The sequence below is a fragment of the Quercus robur genome, chromosome 5, assembly GCF_932294415.1.
Source record: "Quercus robur chromosome 5, dhQueRobu3.1, whole genome shotgun sequence".
NCBI classification, from domain to species: Eukaryota; Viridiplantae; Streptophyta; class Magnoliopsida; order Fagales; family Fagaceae; genus Quercus; species Quercus robur.
Genome location: NC_065538.1, coordinates 43,043,821 through 43,064,474, shown reverse-complemented (window position 1 = coordinate 43,064,474; position 20,654 = coordinate 43,043,821). Strand labels below are relative to the sequence as shown.

Here is a 20,654-nt window from a genome sequence, read left to right as displayed (position 1 = left end):
ACACCTGTCCTCACCTTCCACGGAAATATGTATATTTTGCATTGCATCGAGTGCATGAGGATGAGGCCTACCTTTCACATAATAGTAGACCCCACAAACGAAATAACTTAAAAAGATTCACAGTGACACGTGACAGTAGCCTCGTAGTCAATACATTTTTTACCGTCTGAACTATAGGGAAAAACTTAGATAGTCAGAAAAGTTTAACACTTTCCACAAAACAAACATGAAGAACAAAACTCGTGTGCTGTCCGTACTGACATGGATCCCACGTACCATGTCCGTCAATAACATACATAATGGATCAGAAATTAAATAAAATTTCTAAAAATTCAAATATAATTTTATTTGAGAAATTATTAGTGTTAAATTATCCAGCAAAATACAACACTGCCGAAAATGAAATATTACAACGGAAAAAAAAAGAGTCCTAATAATAAGTAAAATTTAGAACAACAGCAAGAAACGCATCGTTTAGCTGTTGCAAAAAAAGAGATCAGCTACTGCCTATTCACATCGACCTCTGATAATTCTCAATCTTACCGTATTTTTTCACTTTTTTTTTTTTTTTTCTTTTTTGGCTATTTTTCCCTAGCTTAGTGAAAAAGGAAAAAAATTATAATTATAATTAAATAAAAAGGAAGCGAAAATTAAAATCCGATGACTTTTTTTTTTTTTTGGTGATCGGCAAAAAAATTATGCAAACTCCGGTGGTGGAGGCTGGTTGAGATCGAGACCGAGGATTCCGAGTTTTTGAGGCTTCTGTTCTCGATGGTTCAGATCGACGACGGACGAGGAGTCCGAGTCGCTCTGGACCCCACCGGAAAACGTCGCCGCCGGCTGGAAATGATCAAAATTCAGCTGGTTATACGGATGACCGGCCAGCATCCCGGCGCGCACCACCGTGTCGAAGTAGATCATGTGATTCGCCGTCGCCTCCGGCAGACCTCCGGCGAAGAATCCGGAGCTGTGGTGGTGCTGCTGAAAAGGAAACCTCACCGGAACAGATCCAAAACCCGCCGCGGCGCCAGCGTAGGCATGACCCTGAGCGATATTGAGATCCAACGGCGAGGACTCAACGAGAAGAGCCGATGGGTCTCTCGTCGGAGACTCAACCGTGCTGCTCTGACTCGGGCTCTGGTTGTTACTGTGACAATTAACATTATTATTATTATTATTATCATCAATCTTGTTGTTGTTCATGTCGTTCGCATTTTCGATAGGATAAGGAAAGTTGGTCTTGGCTTTGGCACCACGAAACTCTCTGGCAGCCGTGTCGTAAGCACGAGCGGCTTCTTCAGCCGTGTCAAAGGTTCCAAGCCAGACACGGCTTTTCTTCCCGGGGTCTCTAATCTCAGCCGCATATCTCCCCCATGGCCTCTTCCTCACTCCTCTAAAATGCACCTCCTTTCCGATTCCGTTACCGTTTCCCTTGACAGCTCTTTCTCTCGGCGCCATGTAATAGACAGACAAAAAAAAATGAATTCTTCTTTTACTTTTTTTGAGGAAAACAACTGTTTTGCTTTGGTTTGCTAATGGCTTTAATGATAAGAGATGAGAATGACTGGGGCGGGTTTCGCAATTGTGAAGTGGGAGACGAGGGTCGGTTTTATAGAGCAGTTATAAGAGAGAGAAATGGTCGCAGTCAACCAAGGATTTGACTGAAACGTTTTTTTATTTTTATTTTTATAGAGAATTAGGGGCGGCTACAAGCTTAAAGAGAGCTTGATTGTAATTTAATTTTTTTTGTTTTTTTGTTTTTTGTTTTAAAAAGTTTTTGAATTACGTGGCATGTGGGTTGTCGAGACGGCAGACTCAATGGGTGTTGTATCAACAATTATCATCGTCGTCCTCATCATCATGATCTAACGGCTGCAATTGTAGTGTCGTTTGCGTGCGGTAGAGAGTGGTCACTATCTACGCGCTTTTCAAGCGCGTCACTATCCACTCGCTAATTTAGTCAAGTGCCTTTTAGTATTTATTTTTGTTCTTGTTTTTATTTGTTGATTATGAGACTTGATTTTCGATAAGTTGACATTTAAGTGAATTTATGAGAGGGCCTGATGGGATTTTTTAATGCTCACTGAATTGGACCAAAATATTCTGGTTTTTTGAACAATTTGGGTAAATGATCTTTTTAATAAAACTTTTCTCGAAACACTACGGTACTATTTATTTGGACCATGAGTAGTCAAAAAAGAAAAAAAAGAAATTGGACCATGATTATATATAGGATGGTCCTTGGTCTTAAGAGTGGCCTGGCTTGAGAGAGAAGATTTCAAGATTTGGATGTGTGTCTGAAACAACAACCGGTTGAACAAGTTGTCGGCATATTCTGCTCTCTCGCCGCGTGACTTGGGGTCGTTTTTTTTTTTTTTTTCTTTTCTTTTTTTTTAAAGTTTTGATTTTTTGATTTTTCCTTATAACGAGGGCTGCTGTTAAAGCTTTAGAGGTTGCCTTGGTTTTGGTCTCTCTTTCTCTAAAATTTCACTCTCTACGCTTTTATCACCGCGTCCCTTTGAACCGCTTGAGCTTTTGGACCAACAGGCATTAGGCAGCTCCTCCAATCAATGATCGACACGTGTCCCATTGTCTTTTACGCGTGTTCATGGCAAGCGGTGAAAACTCACGCAACCTTTGGCCCCCCAACGTCAGCTGCTTACACATGGGGAGTGGGTTTCTGACAGAAGTATCTATAATCTACTCTCCACGCGCCTATCTTATCTCCGTGCTTTACACGCGTCCAACTTTCCAAAAATTATTAAATCTGCCCGGCGCCCGCCGCTGCATTTCTTGTTTAATTTTTTCTGCAACACTTTTTTCTTGCTACTTTTTGGATTCGAATAACATCTGTTCTTATAAAAAGAGGGTATTCCACTATTCCGTATTCGTAAGAGAATTATTCGAAAATTAAAAAAGTGCCCGTTTGAGAAAATTATTTTCATTAACTTATTAGGTTTATAAATTAAGTTTGATAAAAATATAGTTTGTTTATGATTATGTTATGAGCACGTACATTTTACTTAATTATGAGTGTAGTTTATGTCAATATTGTTAGTAACGCTGTGTTTATTTTAATAAAGAAATCTTATGTAAAAATAAAATTTCTTAGCATTCTTCTATATTTAATAGTATAAAAAAAAGTTCGAATTTAGTAAGGATGAGATATAAAACTTATATTTTATTTACACCCTATCCAATAAGAGATTACCACATCAATTTTTTACTTAAAATTTAATACATCTTATCACTCATAATAACAACTCAATGAAAAGTTGAATCTTCAAATGGCTATTAGAATTGGTTGAGTGTAATTGTGCCTATTTTTTAACATGTAATATGATAATATAGTATGTTGAGATTGGAGGGGTGTAAAATTTGATTTTACACATCTTTATAGAATTTAATCTCTAAAAAAAATGGTCAAAGAAAAATAATATTTTAACTTCTCTTATTTAACTTGACATTAGATAGCAATGTTTTTCACTAAAAGTTTCTAGAAAATGATTCTTTATCAAATGAAACTAAATAAGGAAAATAACTTTATTTCATGCGAAGCTAAATAAGAGAAGTCAAGAGATAGTTTTACCACTCATTTTAAGGCTGCTACCAAATATAGGAAAACGAGATAGTTTTCTAAAAACTAAAATTTTAAAAATAATTTATTTATTTTTTAAATGTAGATGTGGAAACAATTTGAGCCTAAGTTCGTTTTGGATTTACCTTTCAAAGAATCAAACTCATACTGTACGATTCATAGTGGAAATGGTTAATTAATTTTAGTGCTAAATCAATCTTTATGTAGACATATGTAGCTTTTCCTTAAAAAAAATGTAGACGTATGTAGCTTTTTTTTGGGTTGAGAATCAGAGGTATGTAGCTAAATACTTTTGGATTTTGGTTTTTTGGGAAAAAAGGAATTATTATAGATTAAATGTGGATAAATGTTTCATTAAAAAAAAAAAAAAAAAAAGGTGGATAGATGTATCTAAAAAGGAATAAAAAAAATTAGTAACAGATAAAGTTTGAAGACAGACGTCTTTGAAAAGGTAGTCGCTTACATATTATTAGTTATTTATTTCCATCTCTGATTAATCTCCTTGTAAAGGAACCGTTGAAAGAGAAAGGGAAATCTCTGCAGTCATTAATTTTGTTTTACCTTGATGTATATGGTCCCTAATCCACCATTATGAATTAGCCATTCGAGGTGGAAAAGGGAGGAAATATACCCTATCCAAAATAATATACAATGGCAAACACTATTGTACAAAGAATTTTTTTTTTTAATAATTATTTTAAAACTAACATGACTTTCGGTCATCACACTAATATTATGTGATTCTTTATATATTTGGCATGCAAAAATATTTGCATATTATGATCTGTCGCATGGCTTTACAATGTGCCAATAATAATAATAATAATAATAAAACTTATTATCAAGGACCATTGGCTAAAAATCATCTCATATTTAATCAGTGTCGATTTTGAAGTGTCTGCACCAATGGTCTTGTAACGTAATGGTAGTCTTCTTCTGTTTAATAAAGAGGACTGGGGTTTGATCCATCATAGGTGTGATTTTAGAGGTTGAGAGATTTAAAAATTTGGAGTGTATGCAAAAATGGATATCAATCATATTACATTGGCTAACAAATTATACGAATAAGATTCATGCACCCTCAATGTTTTTCATTTTTTCTACAATGTACATAGAATTACACCTCATAGAATGGAAGATATTGAATTTATTACTTTTTGCATTTTTTTTAAAATTGTTGTAAGAAAAAAAAAAGAATTTAATATTTTTCTGTACGGAAAAATTATGGCTATTGTTACCTAAAACTACCTTTTACCAAGAAATAAGAGCAAGAATATGACAAAGCAAGAAGGTGCCAATGTGTAAAAATTAATAAATATATATATATATATATATATATTTTTTTTTTCATAGAAATTGCAAGGAGGAGAGGTTTTTCAAAACCTAGGGGGGCATGGCCCCCCTCCCCCTCCCTTTGTCATGCGCAAGCATTCATGTCTAGTCCGTTAAGAACTATTCATAAAATATTTCAAAATCACCCCTACATCCGGTTATCTATTACTATTTAAATTTTTACAAAATGGTATAGTATCCTTTGTTTTTATAGAAGCAATGTACAGTCACAAAATCCTCTATTGGCGTGGGCAAAATGGTTTTTTTCTCAAAGGGAAACTTTGCACCCATCTTGACCATCTACTAGGCCAGGATAGAGACAAATTCAAACCATACATGTGAGATTAATTTGGAAAGAAAAACTTTTTGGTGTTTATTTATTTAGCAGATAAATTGATTTCAAACTTATTGTATAGACTTATTTCTTGTAAAATCCATTCTTATATATATATATATATATATATATATATATATACATATAAATATATATATATATATATATATATATTTATTTATTTATTTGTCCTATTCATGTCTTCTTTTTCTTGATCTCTGCTTTTCAACCCTTCTTGTTCTGTATCATGATTTTTGCTTTATTGAAATTTCTACCTCTCAAATATTTGAATTCTTACTTTGATAAGTGAATATTTTTCCATTGATAATATTAACACACTTTTGAAATACACCTAATACATGTCTAGCATATATAATACTTATTTAACCAACAAATGACGAAGAGATACACCAATTAAGAATTGTCTAAAAAACTATAAATTCAATCAGCTTCTGAAAAGCTCAATTTTCTACTCAATTAACAAGCCATGGGTGGAGTGGTACTTCCCCAAGCCTCAAAGGCTTGTGGGGCTTGAGGACCCAAGTTCAAGTGGTCCTGGATGGGAAGGGATGGAGGTAGTATATTAGATTCATTAGATTTACGATTTCTAACTGAGCTCAAAAAAAAAAAAAAAAAAAAAAAAAATCCATGGGAATTTGTACCCTATCTTAACTCAAAAACCAAAAAAATAATAGATAATTAGAATAGAAAAATAACAATAAATTAATTAAAGACAAAATATCTATATTTTCAAGAAACTTTCAAACTCCAAGCATATCAAACTCATACAAATAAACCCTGGAGTTCCTTAATCACATTTTATTAATCATATCAACAGATGGTAACTTGTTCAACTTTCTACATCATATTATGAATGATTCATTATATTTTGATTACTTATACAATTGAGTTACAAGAATATTGGGGATATTTGATGTTATATAATTTTCATAATATAATTAATCAATTAATATATTTTTAATATTGAGAGAGAGAGAGAGAGAGGACCCATAGGTTGACCACCCAAGCCTGATCTCTTGTAGACCTATTAAGGGCCTAAAAATAACGAAACATTTTTTTTTTTTTTTGAAACTGGAATCAAATTTCATTCAATGATAGACAAAGAGTCATGATACAAAGCTTCCAAGGCTGGTAGTGAAGAATCCTCCAACCAAATTACATCATGTACGGCATCTTTTGCATTGCGTGCTAAGCTATGTGCAACCAAATTTGCACTCCTATTCACCCAGTGAACCTCTGCCCACTTTAGACCCGCGATGAGCACCTGAATATCTTCAAATACATGGCCTAGTCTAGACAAGCTGAATTGATTTGAAGTTATTGCATAAATCACCTGTGCACAATCCCCCTAAATGACCAACTTAGTAATTCCAATATCCACAGCAAATTTTAGCACTCTTTTGCAGGCAAGAGCCTTTGCCTCCATGCTGTTTGCAACACCTGGTCCTTTAGCTGTCACTGTTCCCATAACTTCACCCTTTTCATTGCGTATAATCACTCCCACACCCGAGCATCCTAGGTTTATAAAGATTGCCACATCAAAATTGAGTTTAAATTTTGAAGCGGGTGGTGGTTGCCAAGTTTGCACCCTCTCTTCTATGCTTGTCACAGTCAGCTGCTCCTGTGCTTGATGAAATTCTGCTAGAAAGTCTTCTGCCCTTTTGTTCAGCTGTGCCGGTGCTTGTAAGACACCTCCATAGGTGATCTGATTCCTCTAACTCCAAATAAACCATGCTTGCACTAAGAATAGTTCAAATTCCTCCTTGTTCAGGCACATTCGGAGTTCTTCAAAGAGATTGAGGACATCATATTGTCCTACAACAAATTTCTGCAATTTCATAACACTACCAGCCTAAACATCTCGTGTAACCCCACATTCCCACAGTGTGTGAAGTCCGGATTCAGGAGCAGATTTACAAAGTGTATAGGTATCATCAGCTGCAATTTTACACCTAAATAAAATTTCCTTAGAGGGCAATATATTTAGGCCTGCTATCCATGCAAAGACCTTTATTTTGTTTGGAATCCTAAGCTTCCATAATTTTTCCCACACCTTGTTACTTGGTGAGCCCCTGGAGCTTTCAACCCAATTTTTCTCCTCTTTTACAAGTTGTGCAACAACATGGTAGCCTGATTTTACTGTATAAGTGCCCTTCTATGTATGGAGCCACATTACTGAGTCTTTAATATGCCTACGACTCAATGGTATTCTCAGAAAAGCCTCTGCATTTTCCTTTTGAAAATTCAGCAACACATATTCTCTATCCCAACACCGTGTACTTGGATCAATGAACTCAAATACCCTCCATTCCCATTGGTCCTCATTTGTGGGAAAAAGGACCTTGTTTGATGGATGGTTTGGAATCCATTTATCCCTTAAAGGACTTATGGCTGATCCATCACCCACCCTCCAACAACTTCCTCTTTTCAAAATAGGTTGGCCCGCCATTATGCTCTTCCATACATAAGAGCTGTGTGATGAATAAGCAGCTTCCAAAAATGAGCAGCGTGTGAAATACTGAGCTTTAAAGCATCAGTATACAAGTGACTCCTGGTTTTGTAGAAGTCTCCACCCTTGTTTGGATAACATAGCAATGTTGAAAGATCGCAAGTCTCTGAACCACATGCCTCCCACCTTTTTGGACTGAGTTAAAGCACTCTAACTCTTCCAATGAATTTTCCTCTCCTCCTTAATTTGCCCCCACCAAAATCTAGCACATAATGAATTGAGTTCATCACATAGGAATTGATTGGTCCACCGCTTTGATTAAAACTTCTTTCTAGGCTTTAGATAGTAGCTTGCCTTTCTATCCTTGTAATTTTTTCCAAACCCTATTTTTAAGATAAGAGAAGGTTTGATATTTCGCCCTGCCAATCAAAGTAGGCAAACCCAAGTATTTTTCAAACCGATCCACCTCTTTTACTCCCAAAAGCTCCTTAGTCCAATCCTTCATTCGACTTGGAGTGTTGCTGCTATAGAAAACAGATGACTTCTCCATATTGATGCATTAACCTGAGGCATTGGCATAGCCTAGTAAGATCTCATTTATCACTTGCACCTCATTCTTTGATGCTTGTCAAAATAGCAATGAATCGTTTGCAAACAGCAAGTGAGAAATTGTTGGTGCTTTTCTACAAATAGAGACTCCATGAATTCTTCCTTCAATTTTTGCTTTTGCAAGTAGGGATGTAAATCCTTCTACACATAATAGGAACAAATAAGGTGACAGAGGGTCTCCTTAACGGAGACCTCTTGTAGGATTAATCATACAAAAGGGTTTGCCATTAATAAGAATAGAAAAGGAAGATGAAGTAGTACAAGTCATCACCCGGTCTATCCAAAAAATTGGTAAACCCAATTTTAGCATGATACCTCGGAGGAAAGCCCATTCAACTCGGTCGTAGGCCTTACCAATATTTACTTTCAAAGCTAGGGACCCTTTCTTGCCCCTCTTTTTACAATGCATAGTGTGTAAAGCTTCATAAGCCATTAAAACATTGTCAATAATCAGCTGGCTCGGAACAAAAGCACTTTGTGTAGGTGAGATTAACTGGGGCAAAATATGTTTCAATCTATTGGCTAGGACTTTGGAGATAGTTTTATATATAACATTACAGAGACTAATAGGGTGGAAATCCGCCATTTTTTCAGGGTACTTGACTTTTGGGATAAGAACAATATGGGTATAATTAATTTCAGGCACTATATTACCAGAATTAAGAAAGTCTAAAACAGCCACTACCGCATTATCACCAACAATATGCCAAAATTTTTGGTAAAAGGGAGCATTCATACCATTGGGTCTAAAAGCCTTTGTTGGTCCCATTTGGAACAATGCCACCTTAACTTCTTCAGCACTGTAATCACTAGTTAGGAGTTGATGCATCTCTTCTATGACTTTGTGAGGGACCACATTTACACATTCCTCCATCTGAGTACATGTGCTTGCCTTGTAGATGTCTTGAAAGTAGCTAGTTACTACTCTAGCCATATCATCTATATCATTCACCCAATTGTTTTCAGCATCCTTTAATCTCTGTATGTAATTCTGTTTTCTCCGTTGTGAAGCTTTTGAGTGGAAAAATTTAGTGTCTCGATGTTTCAGCCAATGAATTCGAGATCTTTGTGCTTAATAAATTTCTTGTCTCCGTAGCACCTTATCCAACTTCTTGCTAGTCTCCAAAAATTCTACTTTATTTCCCTTAATATAGTTTGCACTATTCAATACCTCAATCTTTTTTTGGAGTCTCTTAATTTCCTCTGTATCCCGGTGGGTTTTGGATGATCCCCAAGCTAATAAGTTAGCCCTACACACCTCAATTTTCTGTTTTGCCATAGCCATTGCCATTGCCTCATCACTTGCTTTCACAAAGCACCTTTAATCATAGACTCACAATCATCCCAAAGTAACCAAGATTCTTCGAATTTGAACCCATGACACCCTTTTGGTCACCACTTTGCTGCACTCTTTGTTTGGAGAATAATTGGAACATTATCAGAAGCATGAGATGATAGATGTGTTATGGTTGAAAGTGGAAACTTATCTCTCCATGCCGCATTGCTCACAACCCGATCAATTCTCTACTTGGTGTTTGCTGCCCTGGCCTCCTATTGTTCCAAGTATATGGGTAACCTTTGAACCCCAAGTCCATTAAGTTAGCCAACTTTAAAGCTTCCTGAAAATCATCCATAAGCCTCTGTTGGGGTGGGGTTCGGCTAAGCTTTTCCACCGAGCTAAGGATGGCGTTAAAATCACTGACACAAACCCAAGGACCATCCATAACTGATTTCAAATTATTAAGCAAAGCCTAGGACTTACATAGCTGAATAGCTTCAAGCCAATCGTAGAAACCAATAGAGAACCAGTCGTGCCTTTCATCCTCTCGGACCTTCACCATAATGTGATTGGTAGTGTAATTTATTAGGTCCATTCGCACCTCCTCCTTCCACATCAAAGCTAATCTACCACTTGAGTTTGGATTCTTGATGACAACCTTGTTAGAAAAAGGCAAATCTCCACAAAATTTCTCCAGTCCCTTTTTGTCTAATCTGGTCTCCATCAGAAAGCATACCACGGAAGCTTGATCCCTCACAAGTTTGCGAAGGTTCCGAACTGTCCAAGGGTTCCCAAGCCCTTGGCAGTTCCAGTTTAATATTTTCATTGCTTCTGGCAAGGGTGGCCTTCCACCCCCGCCGATTCTTCCTCATCACGGTCATCCTTCAGTGCCCCACTCTCTTATCTTTTGTTCTATTTTGATGGCTTCTCGTGGAATTTCTCATTCAGATTAACATATGGAGCCCTTCTTTTCCCAAGTTATGCCAATGGGCTGCTAGCTTCCTCATTAGCTGGCCCATAATATATTCAGACCATCCTACACCATTTGGGCTTGACTATTGTTGTAGGCAGCCCACAATTGGATTGCACATGATCAGTAAAAGTAGGCACATGATCAAAGTTGATATTCGAATTTGAAAAACTAGTAACGTTACTCGTGGGATTTGATATTGCACTTTCCTTATGGAGCATATTCTCATCAAGATTAACGGAAAGATTTTGCTGAATATCAGGGGTAATCCCTAAAATCTTGCTTCCCCCATTACTACCATTCTTCCATTTGTTTTCTGTGTTTGCTCCCGCCACTGCCGGTGATTTTCCCTGTCTTTATTGTCCACCCCTTTCCTCGCTCCCTACCTCCTCAGCACCGTTCCCTCTATTAGCTGACCTTGGTGGGCTTGCCGTAGTCCATTTTGGAGGTGATCATGGGTGTCCACCCAAAGGACGCAACCAATCTCCATACTAACATTTCACTTCACCCTCCTTTCTGATCGCAGCAAAGTGGATCACACAATGCCGTAAATCACGCCCAAGAAAACCGCAATGATGGCAGAACAACGGTAGCCTCTCGTATTTAAATTTGCACCATGTGCGATTCCTTTTGAACCCGCCAGAAAGTACCCCCAATGAATCGACTTTGACATGGGTAACGCCACGCGGACTCGAATAAATATATTCTGATCATCTTGGTTCTTTTTTTTTTTTTTTTTTTTTTTTTCCACTTATTCCACTGTGCCTAGCTTGCTTCCCACCTCCTCAACAACTGAAGGAGAAACCATGTCAAGAGGAGCGTCCCAACTTTGCATCCACAAAGATGCATGTTCCATATGAATATTTTTTTGACGTCATACCCATGCTCCATCTCTTTAGCATAAGGAGTTGATTATCAAAAGTCCAAGGTCTGCTACGAACTACTCGTTCCATGTCAAACTCCGAGTTGAATTTGAATTGGAATAGATTAGACCCTACGTCAAGGATTTGTAATCCTTCATTCAACCCCCATGCTCTTCTCATAGTGTTTTTGCGGCCCTCTTATTGAAAGGTTTACAAGTTAGGAACTTCCCAATCAAGCTTAGATTGCAACTTTCAATTTCCATAACTCTTCCTTCATTTGAAATCTCAATAATGTCTTCTTCCTCTGTTGTCAACTTCATATTTTCTAGGCTATCAATTACGTCTTTTGCTATGGGAAATCAAAGGAAAGGGATTGAGAGGATTAATGGAATAGGATAGAGAAATAAATCAAAATACAAAACCCTAAGGGAACCCTAGGGAGAGACGGCTCGTCTAGATGAGGAGGAGAACTCCTACGTGAGGAGAGATAAATCTAGATATTTTTATTTTTTTTTTTATTATTATTTTTTTTTGTGCAGATAATTTCAACTTGAACCTGAACACGATTTGACAACCCATTCTTGAGTCTAGTTAAAGCTATAGTCTTATAACATGCCATGCATTTACTGATTTTACCTATCCACAAATTCTTTTAAGAGTAATACTACAGTCACAAACTATTTTACAACATTTTTACAAAACATTAATGTGACCAACATTTTATTGGTTTTCATATAGGCTCATCATTAATATCACTTTTTTATTTACTAATAATCACTCATTACATCAACAGTTTATAAAATATTTTGTAAAATATTTGTATTTCTAGCATTATTCTTTTCTTTTAATGGAAATAAGAGAATTGGTTTTATACATTTGGTGCTTTTTATATTTCTCCCCCGTAAATATGAGTTTCATGTAAAGAGACCCATATGTAGGGCTCACTACTGGATAATTTAATTAGAAAAAGAAGACTCTCTCTCTCTCTCTCTCTCTCTCTCTCTCTGGGCAAATCATGAACAGGAGAACAGGATATTTTGATCATCACTTGTCAAAAAAAAAAAAAATTTGGGATCCCCATAATAAAAGAACCACCTCGGTGTCTGTTTGCAATGCACTACACCAACCGTGGCAGAAAGAGACTTGCACTTCTCCTTGATTATACGCATGCATGAGTACTGAGCTTGAATTCATCTTATCCTCATTGTTGATTTTACTTGTGCAACTTAACGATAAGACAGTCATTGAAAAGAACGTGTATTATTTTAATTTTGGACTATTTGGTTTGGAATTTATAAGAGGAAGACTAGATTCAGTGTGAGTTTGAGGGGAGATTAAAAATTAAAATTATAATACTATTTAATTTATTTTGTTACTATTTATAGGTTTCATTGTATTATTTTAATTAACTTTTATATTTATTTACAGTATTTTTAAAAATAATTTTTCAATTTTAGCAAAATAAATAATATCCAAACACATTATCAGTGTACGTTTAGGTTAAGATTAAAAATTAAAATTATTTCACTATTCAGCTTATATTTGCTACTATTCATGAACCTCACTACATTTTTTGACACTATTCATAAGCATTACTATACTATTTCAACTAACTTATACCTTTATTTACACTACTTTCAATAATAATTTTTCAGTTTTATCAAAATAAACGGTATCTAAATACACCCTAGCCTGAATAACTTTGATGACACAAAAAAAAAAAAAAAATTCACTACTACTTTTTACAATTATACAGATTGTGATTCTCAGTAGTTAATACATAATAAAAAGGTGGTTTCATACCGAAGATGTTTTTGATCTGTTTTTTTTTTTTAAGTCCATATCATAATCTATCATCTTTTTATATATATATATATATATATATAATCTATTACATCATTGTTCACACATACACATATATTTATATATATATATATGATATGTATATATATACGATATTGTTGTATCATAATCATTAAAAAATAACACAAAACATAATATAAAATTCATTATTGCTGTTTCCTAAAACAACCACCACAACCATACCTAATTATTAAAGCCGCCTAAAACAAAAAAAGCCGCCTATTTATTTGCAGATTCTTTGCCGTCAGAAAATCTGGTATTTATTTTTGTTGCCGGAGTTTTGGTACTAAAGGACACCATCAAATATCTGCCTCAGTATTGACTTATTGACTTTGGAGTTTGGACATCCGTTTCTACAGTCCATAAACATCCACAATTAAAACATGAAAGAAAACAACAGTAACGTAATCACGCCAAAATTTCAGACATTTTCTCAGTTGTCTTGGTAAGTTGCGAGGGAGGTACTAAGAAGTTTTTACATTTAATTTAGTGAAATTGTTAATGAATACTCTAAAAATATTAATATTTTTTAAAATTTTATAAGAAAAAAATTGAAAGCTTTTTATATTTTATAAAAATAATATTAAAATTGCCTTAAAATAATCTATTTACAAATATTTTAAATGAACCCGTTAACTGAAATCATTCATTTATTGTCTTCATAAGATATTGAATTATGTTAAAAGATTTGTAATTTAATTGACATTTATTTATGTTTTAAATGGAGATGTTTAGATTTAAATTCACATTTCATGATTTTTTTTTTTAAAAAAAAAAAAATCCCCCTTCATGCATAACTATTGAATCATTAAAAAAAAAAAAAATACAACAACTTTTTAACAACTATTGATGTGAAATTTCTCATTAAAAAAGAAAAAAAAAACCATTGCACTTGAAATCATATCATTTTCACCCATATATTTTTATAGAAAATATCAATTAAGATATTTAATTTGACAGTTAAAATCATAAAACATTTAGTATCACCTACAATTATTAAAGTAAAATAAATAAAAGACAAAACTCAAAACGTGTCGAGGTTAATTTAGATGGTGTCGGATTAGGCATTAGGGGGGATATTGACGAGAAGAGGTTGAACTTGATGGTCACCCTTTACGTGTTGACAACCGCAACTCACAAAGCCTCACCCACTTCACTTTGTAGCCATCCAAATTCTTTCGTTATCTTATTATGAACAACCGAGTAGAAAAACAGTGACCGAAAACCACGTGTTTTTGTTGGACGACATGTCTCTTTTTCCAAGTAGTTGCAACATTTTAGGCAAGCAATTTTGAAAAGAGAGAAAAAACAGGGGTGAAAGGACCAGTTAATATTAATGCAGGAATGTGAAACCCTGAAAATAATGGAAAGTGAAAGCAAGGTACATAGTACGTAGCTGCTTGCCTGTTTCTGAAAGCTCCTTAAAGTCAAAATGGCGCATTTTGCATGTTGCTAATGAAATTGAAGCCACACACACATTTAGCGTGTTGACTATCAAATCAAATTTGAGTTTGCTTGGACTTAATATTGATATTCCTTTCTGGTCATAATAAAATACTGTAGGGTTTGGATTAGAGACCATGCCTCACGCCATTGATATTTTCAAACCCAAGATTCGGCATACAATACATATTTAATTCTATTCCCATATGCATTTTTGACCTTTTTTCACTCAAATTTTCAATTTCTTTTTGCCGAATTGTTTTTTTTTTTTTTTTTTAATTGTCTCTGCGATTAGATTCAATAATGGTTAGGATAAGCTATGCCACAATTTCCTATTTTATTATTTATTTTGTCACATGGAGTAAAAAGCTACTCCACAAAAATCCAAGAACATATTGACTATATATTAATCATGAAGTCCCTGTATTTTTTTTGCTTTTTTCTAGAAACTCGGCGGCCTGATATAATATAGCACCATACTAGCATAATAGAGAGCCTCCCCCACCCCAACGCACACTGTTAATTTTTAATTTTTTAATTTTCCCGGAAAGAGAGACAAATTTATTCAAAGTAATAATGAAAAACAATATTACACTGTAACCAGTTGCCCTTCACTGCCTTCAGGCAAGGTTTTTAGCCATGTGTTGTGAAGTACTAGCAATCACAACTAGACATATTTTAATGACATATAAAGCAAACATTTAGCTCTCACGCAGGAACTTTCATCTCTGCATCTCGCCTGCTTCCCTATTACTACACGTGACAGAGCTTGCAGTTCAAAAGTCTTGCATAATTTTTTTCTCTCTTTCTTCTTTTTCTTCTTTTCCCTGCTAAAATTCTTTGGGCAAAAAAAAATTCTTATTTTAATAAATAGACAATTAAAAACAAACTAAGAAATAAGAGACTATAATTTCTTGAAGCAAATTTTTCTTTATTATATATTTTTATTCGAAGGTAATTTCTTGATCTTCTATATGCATGTATAGGTGTATATTTCTTTATTTCTTTATTCTTTTTTTCCTTCAAATTGTTTATGCGATGGTGGTAGATCTGAAGTACACTTGTTGTTTCCTTTTTATTCTTGGTGCCAAATGGCTGAAAAGGATTAAAAAATCAACAATCTATCTGTACTTCTTTTTCATGAATAGATTAACAATCTATCAACTACTTGTTATTAAAGTGATTGTACTAATAATTACATTTTTGTTTCTATTATAACTATATGATGAAATATTGTCAAAAATAAGTTTCGCAAAAAAAAAAAAAAAAAAAAAAAAAAAATACATTGAAACAAAATCTACTACAAATTTAGTATAACATCAATCATAGATTATTTTCAAAATTTTAAAAAATAAACGCTGAATTCCATTTTGATAAATATCTGATTTAAAATGTAATATAAAATAATTTTGTGTATTTTCTTAGTTTAAACTTTGCTGGTTTGTCCCCTCTCCCTCCCTCCCTCCCTCCCTCCCATAGCTAAAATCTTGACTTCGTCCTTGAGAGAGATGCCACTCTTATGATAAGAGAAACATATAGGGTCCGTTTGGATACAACTTATTTTTGTTGAAAACTGAAAACACTTTAACAGAATAATTTTTAAATGTGTGAATAGTACCGTGAGACCTATTTTTAATGAAAAATGAGTTGAAAAGTGAAGTTTGTGAGACCCGTAAATAGTGCACGGTTCACGGGAGAATAGTCAAAAGTTGCGGCTTGAAAAAAAAAAAGAGAGAGAAAATGTGTGAAAGCAAAACACAAGTGTGAATCCAAACAGATACATATTGTGCTTTTTGAGAGAGAGAGAGAGAGTCCTCGTTAATAATATATATATATATATATATATATACAAACATGAGTGCCTTCATAATATTGTTTAACAATTCATTTTAGAAAAATTTTGACACAATTTTTATGAGAAGTGAAAAAACTGTCAAAACAATAATTAATTTTTTTTCTCATAAAAACTTTTTTTAAATAGATTATTAAACAATGCCTACATTCATTAGTATTTCTCATATATGTATATATATATATATATATACATTTTTTTTTTTTTTTTTATGAACATATATATATTATGGTAGCTATTGTTATATAAATCTTATCGTACTAGCTAACACATTCTATTAAACTGTGAATCGTCCTATATACCTATATTTTTACATATATAAACCGAAAAATCATAAAATATGAGCAATAACCAAAAACGGAGGGTTAAATTACGAAATTCTAGAACAGTATCAATTAAATCGATTATTGTTAAGAAAAAAAGTAATGTCATTTTTTTTCCCTTCATACAAGAACCCAAATTTAAAAAAAAAAAAGACCAAATTATTTTAAGTTAAATTTTCCTCAGTGGAACCCTAGAAGTTGTTGAAATAAGCATCAAGCAAGTAGGCGAAATCCTACATAGATTTCTTCCCCAAGTAGCCGTCACCCTTCGGTGTCCATGCGCCAATCTCTTAAAATGCCACGGGTTTGAGAAATTTCTTTAGGTTTAGGCCATGGGAGATAGAGAGTGGCTATGGCTAGCTTCGGCCATGAAGTTAAGGTTTTAGAGAATAGTAAGTTTGCTTTGAGAGAAGATGAGAGTTTGAGAGTAAGAGTGAGAGGTTCGTTAATGAGAGAGGAGAAAATTTTCGAAGAGAGAGAGAGAGAGAGAGAGGTTGAAGGAAGTTTCTACTTTCTAGTCTCTAGAGGGAAGTGAGAAATCGGCTGAGGAGATAAGGAGACCTGGGTCGAGTTAGACCCTACCTATTTGGTCCATTAGCTCAGCGTCTAAACCCAATGGACTCAATTCAAAGTTCAAACCCATCAGCTCAGGTCCATTCTTGAACCAACCCAAATTTGCGTTTTAACCCTCCAATTTTCACAGAATTACATTTTTGGCCCCAAACGTTTTCAAATTTACATTCAACCCTCCAATTTTAAAAAAATTACAATTTTTTAATCCCAAAAATTTAATAAAATTACGGAGATGCCCTCTGATTCACAAAAATTAAATTTGACCCTTTTCACTTTTCAAACCACATTCTAACCCTTAAAATTTTGTAAAATTACATTTTGACTCAATTTTCTGAAAATACAATTTCAACCCCCAAAACTTTCCAATTTACTCTTTTTACCCAAAATCTTTCCAAATTGCATTTTGACAACTCAACTTTCATAAAATTGCATTTTCAACCCAAAAACCTTTTCCAAATTGCATTTTAACCCTCCAAATTTCACAATATTACATTTTTTTACCCTAAACTCTTCTAAAATTACAAACTAACTCCAAGATTTTCAAAATTACAAAATGACCTAAAACTTCCAAAAATTGCACAAAGGTCTTTTAGGTCACAAAAATGCCTTTTAAATCATTGTTTTGCCGTAGCTATATTTAATTTAAGAATGTAATTTGTATTCCTAGAATAAATCGTTCATATGTTCATGCATTTTGCACATGTCTACATGCTCATATGTATCCTATGATAAGCTTGCTTCCTTTTATTGCTTATGCACATGCACAACATCCATTCTTTTAAAATAAAATGATAAATACCTTTTTCTCTATAAAAAAAAAAAAATGATAAATACCTTAGTTGTAATTTAAATTGCAAGATCTAATATTAAATTCAAATCGAGATACTATCATTTTGGATAAGCGTGGTAGGATGTTTAACACATTTCCTACAAGTAACTAAGCTTCCAGATCCATCTATTCTAGTTCGAGACATTTTGTTATTTTCTATTTTAGCCTAGGGGCCCTTAGGGTTTTCTTAGTTAATTTAGATAATAAAATCAATTAGATTTAGATGATCAAACACAGCTTGGAATTCCAATAATTGGTGCCAACTCCTTAAAATGAAAAAAAATTAAGGAAGTTCACTCACACCCACATAACCCTAGTGTTGTACACATTGTCACACATTTTACAATAAACACATGTCACCTAGTGAGAACCCTCAATGGTTGTGGGGATAATGCTGAATGCGGTCAAAATCTAGGTACAACAACTAGTATCAATCCTATTAATGATTTTGTTTTCTTGACAATAATATATTTAAACTTGGGAACTCTTATTTTCTTTATTTCTGTGTGTTTGGGTTAATATAGATAAGAAAAACGGGGAACAAATTTAGTTTTAAAAATAAAGTTTCTTTTAAATGTAGTTTTGGTGAGTAAAACATAATTTAGAGTAATTTCAATAAAGTTGATCAAATGAGCTTTTTATTTTTTATTTTTTATATTTATTTTGAGAAACCAAACCCAAGTGCCCAAAATGAGCTAGTTCCACACAAATTTTTTAATTTACAATTTCTCTAAGTCTTATTTTTCTCTCATTGTCGTAGTCAATAGGTTATCTTTTTTTTCATCAAAGTTGATTATATATATATATATATTTTTTTTTTTTTACTTTTGGCTTTGGATTAGGTACCAAATAGGACATGTTAACATTTTATTTATATATATAAGTCACTTTATGATAGCCTTTGGCTTTGGAGACAAAGAAAATTACTTTGAGATTTAGTACACTTTGATGAAGAATTAACTTGAAATGTATTAAAAAAAAACAATCATTGTGTGTTTTCTTAACATTGAATAGATGCAAGTTTTATTTTTCATATATTCATTTAATATTGATTCTTCATTGAGATTGCAAATGCCAATATCTCAAAATTAAACCTCATGTCCTTAGAAATCCCATTTCTCGGGGGTAATAACCCTTGTTGTTAAAATTTTATGATTGCAGCATTCTACTCCTATTGCTTAGAATTCACAATTCTTAGGGTTAAATTCCTCTTGCATAAAATTACCAAAATCACAAAATTAAACCTTTAGTGCTTAGAAATTCCATTTCTGGGGGTTAAAACCCTTGTGATTAGAATTACCAAGATTGTAAAACTAAACCTCAAGTGCTTATAATTCATGTTTTTTGGGATTGAATTCCTCTTGGTTAAAATTCTTAAGATCTTTGAATTTAACACCTAATGCATGCTGTGAGTACACAACTCGCCATTAAGCAGTTTTTGTCCGCTTTGGGGAGCTAGTCCCACTCAAGGTTTATAAGCTTCTGGAGCGACCAAGAGTGTACCACTACTACACAGGTTTATAAGCTTCTGGAGCGACCAAGAGTGTACCACTACTACACATGTGTAGTAGTGGTACACTCTTGGTCGCTCCAGAAGCTTATAAACCTTGAGTGGGACTGGCTCCCCAAAGCGGACAAAAACTGCTTAATGGCGAGTTGTGTACTCACACATGCAATTCCCAATATTTCAGAATTCAACTCATATTGTATAAAATTCCAAATACCTTGGAATTCAACTAAGGCTTAGCATCACTAAGATATTTGATTTAAATCTTAACCTCTAGGGCTTATAATTTCAATTTCTTGAGATTAAACGCCTTAGAGTAGGAATTCCTACAGTAATTCATAGTTTACGGAGAAATTCACAGTTTACGGAATTTGTGGTTGAACCAATGGTATGGTTTGGTTTTAATAACACTAGAATATACTCACTCTTCAAATGACTGAGATAATTTAAATACTCTACACCCTAGATCAAACAAAAAGAAAACATAAAGTGAAAAAAAAAAAAAAAAAAAAAAAAAAAAACCATTCAAGAGGTTCAATTTTTATCTATATATAAACAACTAAGCATAGTGCAAAAAGCTTGTAGCGTAAAAAATAGATAAAAATGACATATAAGTGGTACTCCACACACAATACTAATACTCTTAAAAGAGTTACTTTGATCTTAGTCATAGTTTTAAAAACTAGACTAGACGGTTCAACTGGTTCAACTGGGAACCGAGCACCAATTGGTCTGATAAAAAGCTCCAAAACCGAGAATCGGAACCGTATCGGTTTTAGAAACTATGACCTTGATCCCTAACTTTGGAT

At 33.9% G+C, this 20,654-nt stretch overlaps 1 protein-coding gene across 1 annotated transcript; it reads right to left on the bottom strand.

Annotated features, from left to right (window-relative positions):
- Positions 1–321: 321 nt before the first annotated feature.
- LOC126726012 (ethylene-responsive transcription factor 4-like) lies at positions 322–1,607 on the bottom strand. Its single transcript, XM_050431099.1, has one exon. It carries the CDS (start codon positions 1,456–1,458, stop codon positions 697–699), a length of 762 nt encoding a protein of 253 aa, XP_050287056.1. The 5' UTR covers positions 1,459–1,607; the 3' UTR covers positions 322–696.
- Between the last annotated feature and the right edge of the window lie 19,047 nt (positions 1,608–20,654).

Bases quoted from the DNA above. Each gene is read 5' to 3' on its own strand.
- LOC126726012 (XM_050431099.1), bottom strand. From the start codon at position 1,458: ATGGCGCCGAGAGAAAGAGCTGTCAAGGGAAACGGTAACGGAATCGGA.